The sequence below is a fragment of the Papaver somniferum genome, chromosome 8, assembly GCF_003573695.1.
Source record: "Papaver somniferum cultivar HN1 chromosome 8, ASM357369v1, whole genome shotgun sequence".
NCBI classification, from domain to species: Eukaryota; Viridiplantae; Streptophyta; class Magnoliopsida; order Ranunculales; family Papaveraceae; genus Papaver; species Papaver somniferum.
This window is the reverse complement of record NC_039365.1, coordinates 94060862-94070260: the sequence shown is the minus strand read 5'-3', so window position 1 is coordinate 94070260 and position 9399 is coordinate 94060862. Positions and strand designations below refer to the sequence as shown.

Genomic DNA, 9399 nt, shown 5'->3' with positions numbered 1-9399 from the left:
AAAAAAAATACTCCAACTTTTATGGGTCAGCAATGGAAGTTGATCCCAGTGAATGAGGTCAACAACCAAAGTTCATCCCAAAATCTGGTGTCAACAACCAAAGTTGATCAATTTCCTTTATTGACACAATAACTGAAAAAATGCTCCAACTTTTTTGTGTCAATAATGGAAGTTGATCCCAGTGAATGGGGTCAATAACTAAAGTTGATCCCAAAATATGGTATCAACAACTATAGTTGATCCCAAAAATTAACGCACTAAAATTATGAATCTCACGTGAATCGAACACACATCTTCTGACGTGGAGTCAGATGTGTTACCATTACACCACAAGTTCGTCAAAAAATAACTACATCAATATCTCTGCAATTCAACTCACACTATTCAAACATGTAGTTGTGGTTTGAAGACTAAAACTTGGAATCAACAAATCATAGAGATATGGAGTCACGCACCTTTGGGATATCTTATACATCTTTCCTCCAACCCATTTATGCATTCCCTGCATAACTGCAAACCAACAACAACATCAATCTCTAATCAAAACTCCTGATGCTAACTCAATTTCATTATCTCAGCACCACCAGTTTACAGCTTCAACTCCATTTCCTGCAATACCAGACCACCAATACCACTTCATTCTCTTTCAGACATCAACAATGATACCCCATTCTTCCAAAACCACCAACTCCTTCATTCAAACTCAGAACAGCTTCAGAACCATGGTAACGTCACATCCATCACCCACCATCAGTTCATAGCTCAACCTCTAACACCATAACCTCAAATTCATCTCACCTGCAATACCAACAGTAGCACCAATTTCTTTGTTCTGTAACTGTAATCAGAAAATTCGAGTATAACCCTAATAATCAATTCCAGTAGCGAGCAAAATCATTATCAAAACCAAATCAAAGATGAATTTTCAGAATATAATAAAATCAAAATCAAATCAAACAAAAAATTAAAAGGAAACCAACTGAAACCATTACCGGTGAAGATTTGAAAAAATTCCGGTAGATACTATCGAAGATTAGATTGAGACTGGTTGAATCGATATCAAAATCATAAGAAACATAAACTAGTTTCCAGATTTGAAACAAAAATCGATTCTTCAAGTAGATTGTTCTTATCGATTTCATACAGAAACGGTGGTGGCGATGGCGAAAAGATATTTTCTAGATCTGAAATCAAAATTTTTGTTGATTTTTCACTGAATTCTTCTTCCGTAGTGGTGGTAGGTTGTAATGATGGTGGTGGCGGTGCACTATTGTTGGTGTTGGTTGTGATGACGACGGAGATGGTGGTGGTAGCGATGGAGACGGTGGTGGAGGGCTTCAATTTTTTTCTTTCTTTTCTCTGAATGGAGATGGTGATGGAGACGGTGAGGAGATGTAATCGAAGATTAAAGAAGAAAGGAAGATTGAAAGAGGAAGGCTAAATGTGGAAATAAGAAAAATGTTGATGGACCCCTGATGGGCCTGTAATTGGAGAGCGGTATTTTTATTGTCTCAGAAGGGTATTTGTATAACCCGTCAGAATGGAGGGCATTTATATAATTTCCACTTTCCAAAAACCCTAGATTGAGATGCTACAGAAGCAATACCAGGATTCGACACCGTATTTCTTGGGCATCACTTAACACGAGGTGTCATGTATGTATTTAATCGAAAATTTAATCGAACAAAGAAATTTTCAGAATTTTTATAATTTTGGAGAAGAAAATGAGAAGAAGAGGGAGAGAGAAGGGTTTTTGGTTTTTTAAATTTTTAATTAAACGGAAGGGTGGTAATGTAATTTAAACCATGTAAGGGTATTACAGTAACTTAAGCATCACTAGGACACCCCTTAACATCTTGCATTGGATGGCATAATAAGTCTATACGCCCAAAAGTTTTCATGTATCCCCAAGATGATGGTTCTTATCTGGGAATCTTATTCCTAACCACTCTGCTCTTATTTACCAAACATGTGCTCTTATTTAACAAACATGTGAATGGAATTGTATCAGCAAGAAACTGATTTCATTCCCTGTGACCAAACACCCCATGAGGTGCACAAATTTGGGCTCGCAGTTACTCTCGGCGGCGAAAGGCTTCTCAACCAAATCTCGATCTCCAATCTCCGTACCATTCTCTTCGACAGCTTCTATCTCTCTGTTCCTCGTCCATGTGAGATACTGTAACCCTAATTTTGAATATAGCAATGGAAGAATTTGCTTGGTTAGCGGGAATTGCAACCTGCGTTAAACTCCTTCTAATTCCTTCCTATAGAAGTACAGATTTTGAAGTTCATCGCAACTGGTTAGCTATAACATCATCACTTCCTCTTTCTAATTGGTACTCAGATGAAACTAGTCCATGGACACTTGATTACCCACCATTATTCGCATACTTTGAGAAATTGCTATCTATCTTCGCCCATCTAGTTGATCCAAAAATAGTTGATCTTCAAAAGGGTTTAAATTATGAGTCTGATTCAGTCATTTATTTTCAGAGAATTAGTGTGATTGTATCTGATCTGTGTTTGTTTTATGGAGTTTATAGGTTAAGTAAAACCTTAGATATTAAGAAGAGAAAGATTCTTTGGATTCTGCTTATTTGGTCTCCTTCACTTATTATTGTGGATCATATACATTTTCAGTATAATGGGTTTCTTTTAGGGATTCTTTTGATATCTCTTTCGTTTTTGGAAGAAGGAAAAGATTTGATCGGGGATTTTTTTTTTGCCGTATTGTTATGTTTTAAGCATTTGTTTGCTGTGGCTGCTCCAGTATACTTTGTATATCTACTGAGACGTTATTGTAAAGGAGGATTTGCTAAGTCTATTGGAAGGTTTGTAATGATGGGAATTGCAGTTGGTATGGTCTTTGCTGTTGCATTCGGACCGTTTTTGTATACTGGTCAGGTAATCTCTCTGACTGATTGATTTTTGTAGTGAATACTGAAATGTAGTATCTCTTTGATGACGTTTCTAACAAATTAGAATGTGGGTTTCAACCGTAATAGAAACACATGAGAGGAACAGATAGATTAAAACAGAAAATATACATTCATGGTTACATGGTTGAAGAGCTGATATTGTAGATTGGATTCATGGACATCCTTAGGACTTAGTGGATGGGGAGTTGGAATCTTTATATCATTCTTGGGATGTTTTATTTTATGTGCTTGTGATTGACTGATCTAATTTGATAATTATTTCCTATCTGATTTTCAATAGTTTTCACCTAGATGATTTGCAATATCGAAACTGAATCAGATGTAAAGCTTTTCCTTGCAGATACAACAAGTCCTACATCGCATGTTTCCTTTCGGCAGGGGACTTTGCCATGCATACTGGGCTCCTAATTTCTGGGTATTTTACATAATTTTAGACAAAGGACTTACTTTCTTGCTCGCAAAATTGGGGTTTAACATCCAGACACCCGCAGCTTCTTTCACTGGTGGTCTAGTGGGAGACTCATCACCGTTTGCGGTGCTTCCTCAGGTAATCATTATTTCTTGATTACTTACATCTCATATTCATCCCATGATTTGGTTCCTCAGGTAATCATTATTTCTTAGAGGACACATTCCTCGCACCTACCAAAACACAAATTAAGTAAATTGTGTTTGCCTATAACTGATGTGGTCTATTTAATAAATAATGTGTTTTATTTCTTCTGTGGAATTGCAGGTTACCCCTTTAGCAACAATGTTGTTGGTTGTACTTGCACTATCTCCATGTTTGTTTAAAGCATGGAAAGATCCTCAGCCACGGATGATCACAAGATGGGTAGCCTATGCATATACCTGTGGTTTTCTCTTTGGGTGGCATGTCCATGAGAAGGCATCCCTTCATTTCATGATTCCCCTTGCCATTGTTGCAATCCAGAGTGTAGAGGATGCAAAACATTATTTCTTACTCTCAGTAGGTACACGCGCTTTTCTTCTGTACTCAGTCGCTGTAAATTTAGTTAAACATAGAAACTCATTGTGATCAATTCTACACCTGCATGCTTTCACTCAATCGAAAACACACCGAACAAATCTTGTTAATATGATTGAGAATTAACGTTGGACTGCTCTTTACCTATTTCTGATGCAGTGTCATGCTATTCGTTGTTCCCTCTTCTATTTGAAGCCAAAGAATATCCAATAAAAGTGTTGTTACTTCTTTTACACTCCCTTCTCCTGATATCAGTCCTCACCTCCCAATTTGGCAAAAGCTCATCTAAAGCAGTGGGGGAACCCTTACATAGAGGGAAAAGTGATGGGAAAACATCAAAAGGACGAAAGCCTTCTAGTCATGAAATGAACAGTGGTGCTGGTTTTGTTGTTGGATGGGTCAGTATGATTTATTTGTTGGGTCTGTTGGCTATAGAGGTATGGGGTCAGTTTTTGCAACCTTACCTTCTAGGAAGTGAAAGACTTCCCTTTTTACCTCTGATGTTGATGTCGATATATTGTGGAATTGGAATGGTGTATTCCTGGCTATGGCAACTGAAATGGATCATCAAATGTTAAATGACATTGTTTGATATTAGTGAATTTTCATCTTTCTCATTCGCATTATTAGTGTAAAATCTGATGGGTTAACTAGCTTCAGGGTCTACCAGCAACAACCAAAAGGTATATCCGGATGAAACATACCATTAAAACCAAAATTAAGGGATTGTCTGCAGATTGTATAAGAGCGGATAAAGTATCTTCTAACTGTGTTCATGAACAAGGACATATTTTCCCAAGTAAACCTAGAAGTGTAAATCTGGTGTACGATCAAGTTAAGTACTAGAGTGCGCTGCATTTTTACTCATAGCTCGCCTTATTTCTGTAGCCTAAAGTAGTTTATGCATCCCACTCCTCTAAATTAATAACAGCAGTCTTAAGACTCTCAACTAAATCATTTTCATTAAGATTTCTATCAATCACGTTTACAGACATGGGATCAGGTAGCTTTTAGTCGAACCGACCAAGCTTAAAAACCAAAAATAATATCAGAGCGAGGTTTCGATCCTCGGACCTGTGGGTTATGGGCCCACCACGCTTCCGCTGCGCCACTCTGATCAGTTGGCAGATGTTCGTTAATTTTAACCCTAACAAATTTCAAACTTACAAGTGACCCGACTCACCAGGATGAGTACTTTATTATCTTTCACTCTCTCTTTTTTTTTTGTCCTTCTGTTTGTGGTATAGATGGCAGGGATTTAAATTTGTGGAGTTGGTGATGTTTTATTTTCATTCATGACGTTGTGTGAATGATGAATACGTTATTTTGATATGAAAATGTTGAGTGATTAGAATCAAAATTCCTGCCTGAACAATATTTTCGAAACACAAGTTATTAGCTTTAAAATCATACGAATAATTAGGCAGTAATATTAGGTATTAGAGTATACATAGACAATTTAAAATAAAAACGTAGCTTCAAAGATGAGATCCTAATTGGAACAATCAGGCCATCAATTCAATGTCCACGACTTGTCGCACGAATCCACCGGCCTTTGGATCGAATATGGTTTATTTCTTGAGATCCTAACTGATAATCTCTGCTCTGCATTTACTTTAATGCGGTTGAATCGTTGATTAAAAATGGAACTAACTTATAGTTTGAAAATTCACATTTTGTCTAGGCCGGGAGAAGCTAAACTCTTCTGGGCCTAGCATCATCGTAAGTCGTAACGCACAAACACTTGGTTTGGTCGGATGAGTTTAAATTAAAACAAGGTAGTCTATACTCCAGTATAATTATAGCTTAAGAGAGCTGATAGCAAAAGGGAAATCTTGATTAAGGTATGATGGAAGTCTAGTTTTCAAATGCTGAAACCTAGGTGGAAGAAAAGCAACCCTGATAAATGAGTTGTTTTTCCCCCCTCAAAAGAATACAAATTATTATACTTCCTCCGTCCTTATTATATAGGCGGAGAAGTTAAAATCTCGTACAATAAAAAATTGTTTGGTTTTCATAAAATTTCATGTTTTTTCCTGTTTTTACCCTTTGTCTTATTCTCAATACAATTTCTAATACAATATAAATAAGATTATATGGGTCAAAAGATATCTTGGAATTAGAATTCCTCCTATTTAGTGGGACTAGAAAAATCCAATATTCCGCCTATATAATAGGTACGGAGGGAGTCATCATTAAGCTACTCATGAAAACTTTAATACTAATGAAAGATCGATACGATGAAAAGTAGAGTTCAAGATGTCTCATTAGGAGAAGATGTAACAAGACAAACCACTTAAAACTAGGGTTCAGAGAATTCTACTTAAACAAATGAAGAAATGTAAGAAGAGAAACTATAAAAAAAAAACCAACAATGGTGAATGCCACTGTTGATCTCAGTACTACTGCAAACTCTAAAAGTGCAAAACCAACACTGCAACAATTGTATGTACACCTTTCATCATCCACCACGTGTACAGAAAGAGACACGTGGAAGGCATGCAAAACAAGATATCAAAACATGATAACAAGCATCTCATCAGAAGATGCCACCGGTCAGCAGATCTGACGGTCAGGAACAGAGAATCACAGAGGTATGATGGCTCAGAGGAGCACCAGATAATACCCCTTGGGTATTATCACACCCAATCCCGAGGAAGATCACAGATCAACGGCCGAGAGGAAGTTTGGCTGACACAGATGTGACCAGACAAAGAGACACTTGTCTGACACGAGCAGACACCCATCTACCCGCATTAAATACCAAAGAGATATACACGTGTCAATCAGCTCATGAAAGAAGCGAGGATAACCCTTCGTATTCAAGCTCAGGCCGCGGCATATGCCGAAGACCTATGCGTAATAGGCACAAAGAACAAGAAGATAAGATTACAACGGCTCCTCAGAAATGGGACCCACGTTCCAACCCTATAAATACCCCTCTCCACTAAGAGAGAAGGGGTCGACCAATTTAGAGCAATTATAGGAGAATATATGAGAGAGAAATAGGAAGAGTAAGTAATCCCCCTACTTCCGCAGACCTATGTATACTCTAAAGTCATTCGACTATCTTTGTAACCATTCAATACATAGTGAAACACCAGCCCCGTGGATGTAGGCCTTAGTGCCGAACCACGTATATCTGTCTTATTTACATTTCAACACCTTACATTCAGCGTTAAACTTCATATGCTTTACATTTATACTTGATTCTTGGTTTATTCCTTTATACGGACATTATTTATGATAATATTCGACTAGACAATGACAAGCCCGAAGGCTTCGAGTCGATGAATCGATATAATCATCCCCTTTACGCATACGACGTTCCATTCTAGAATTAGGATGTATGCGAATATTTTTTGTGAACACGTGGATGGCTTCGTGATTTATGTGTTCACAATCTGGCGCTAGAACAAGGAATTTGTCCCGGTAAAAGATTTATCTTATCCTGTGATTTCACCTTAAACGCGCATTATGGTTGTGCCCTATTCTGGGTTCAGCGTGCTTTCAAAACCTTTTTTATTCTGGATTCAGCGTGCTTTCAAAACCTTTTTTATTCTGGGTTCAGCGTGCTTTCAAAACCTTTTTTATTCTGGGTTCATGGTCTTCATTTTCACAAACACCATTTCAAAGCAGACAAATCCACGGCTATCTATCACAGATTTGCACGTAAGGCGTTTTTCTTTTAAAACTAAGACTTAATAATCCAGATTCATGAGTTCTCGCGACGGATCTGTCTTTTCAAGAGTTTTCTTTTTCAAAAGTAGTCTGAAAACAAGGTCCATGATTGTTTATTAGAGGATTTGTATTGCAAAAACTAGACCGATGGAGTCTTTACATTTTTCTTTTATTAAGGCCCTTGGGCAGCTCATTTCCTTCTATTCCAATAATCTTGCGGATACGAATGACACTAACCCGATCCTCGTGTATATCCTTGGTTCTCTTTATTTATTCCCCTATGCAGAAAAAGATTAAAAATGGAAAAGATACTAGAGGCAGGTAAAACCAAAGCCTCATCAAAGGAGACATCGAGGACTACCCCGGTCATGACCCGAAGCAAGCAGAAATGAGACAAATCTAAAACAGCTACTCAGAGGCAGGATGCTGCGGAAATCACCTCACCTATGAAAACTAACTCCATTGCAGTCGCGGCTCTCAAAGCAGCAGCCACAAAGAACAACGCAACTGTTGCGTCCCTCCAGGCTACAGAAGCTAACAATACTTTGGTTTCAAACCAAATCCATCAACAAAAAGAAGGGGTGGCAGAATCTATGACACATCAGCCCGCACATCCACCAGTCTTCGGAATGCCGTCAACCAACGGTCAGAATCAAACCATACCAGTGGTTTTAGTACCGCGGGTGGAAGCTCAACCGAGGGGACCAAACTTGGAGATACCAACAATTGAAGCTGATCCTCGGCCACCCTTAATACACACAGTAGACGAAGGGGGAACTATGGCCGTAGGGGTACAAGCCCGAACTCCCAATCAGGGATCAAACCAGTCCCACCGACTGATGGTAAAGCTCGAAGAATGGAAAAAGAGCCAGCAGGTCTACGCAGATGCCGTAGCTCTTCTGTCCAGGGAGAACCAAGACTTGAAATATAGGATTTCCCAAAGCACGAAGACTAGCCAACAAATGGACGAAGCAAATTCTAAGGCACCAGAGCCTAATCGAGACCGAAGAATCATCCTAGCAAACGCCGCCAGGGGAAGTAGTGCATCCGTTCCGGAATATGCCGCCAAAGACTTAGACTATTATGACAGTGAAGTTCGAAGAAAGAAACGTTCAACTGAGCATGAGAACGTGGGATATTACCGCGCAATGGAGGAGCTGCGTGATGAGATGATGGTTGAGATCAGGCAGTTAAAAACCAGACAACGCGGAGGAAGGCTTGAAGAGGTGATGAAAGAAGCTAACTCCACGCCCCTAACTCATCGCCTGGCAAATACCCCCATTCCGTTAAAGTGTCATGTCCCAACTTTTGAATGCTATGACGGATCCAGTGATCCCGCGGCACATATCCGGTATTATAATCGCATCTTAGCCCGATGGAGTCAAAACGACGCCGTCCTCTGTAGATATTTCCCATCAAGTCTGAAGGGATCGGCTTTGTCTTGGTTTGACAACCTGCCACCTGATTTCATCAACTCCTACGATCAACTCGCAGAGAAATTCTTGAGAACCTACATGTACAACAAAGCTGTCAACACCGGAATGGATAAACTTTTTTCTCTGGCAATTGGTTACAAGGAGAACACGAGGGAATACACCAACAGATGTCACAAGATCTGCCAAGCCATAGGGAGTGCGGATCCCGTAGTAAGCATCAACTGCTACAAGTGGGTATTAGACAGAATGAGTCAACTATTTGTTGAGATCCACGGAAGCGTACCTAAGACAGAAGGAGATCTTCGAATAATTATTGAGAAGGACGCTCGTCTTGAAGAAATCCAGCGTGAGA

The 9399-nt window shown here is 39.1% G+C and overlaps 1 protein-coding gene and 1 non-coding gene across 2 annotated transcripts; one reads left to right on the top strand and one right to left on the bottom strand.

Annotated features, from left to right (window-relative positions):
* Positions 1–1975: 1975 nt before the first annotated feature.
* LOC113302111 (probable dolichyl pyrophosphate Glc1Man9GlcNAc2 alpha-1,3-glucosyltransferase) lies at positions 1976–4553 on the top strand. Its single transcript, XM_026550959.1, has 4 exons — positions 1976–2907; positions 3283–3489; positions 3679–3916; positions 4090–4553. The coding sequence occupies exons 1-4, from the start codon at positions 2206–2208 to the stop codon at positions 4506–4508; spliced, it is 1566 nt and encodes a 521-aa protein (XP_026406744.1). The 5' UTR covers positions 1976–2205; the 3' UTR covers positions 4509–4553.
* A 423-nt stretch (positions 4554–4976) lies between these two features.
* TRNAM-CAU lies at positions 4977–5048 on the bottom strand. Its single transcript has one exon. It is a non-coding gene; the product is annotated as a tRNA-Met (tRNA).
* Between the last annotated feature and the right edge of the window lie 4351 nt (positions 5049–9399).

What these genes read in the sequence shown, in the direction of transcription:
- LOC113302111 (XM_026550959.1), top strand. Translation starts at nt 2,206, where the DNA reads ATGGAAGAATTTGCTTGGTTAGCGGGAATTGCAACCTGCGTTAAACTC. An exon ending in CGTTTTTGTATACTGGTCAG is followed by an intron (nt 2,908 to 3,282) that starts GTAATCTCTCTG and finishes TTTTCCTTGCAG; the next exon opens with ATACAACAAGTCCTACATCG. An exon ending in CGTTTGCGGTGCTTCCTCAG is followed by an intron (nt 3,490 to 3,678) that starts GTAATCATTATT and finishes GTGGAATTGCAG; the next exon opens with GTTACCCCTTTAGCAACAAT.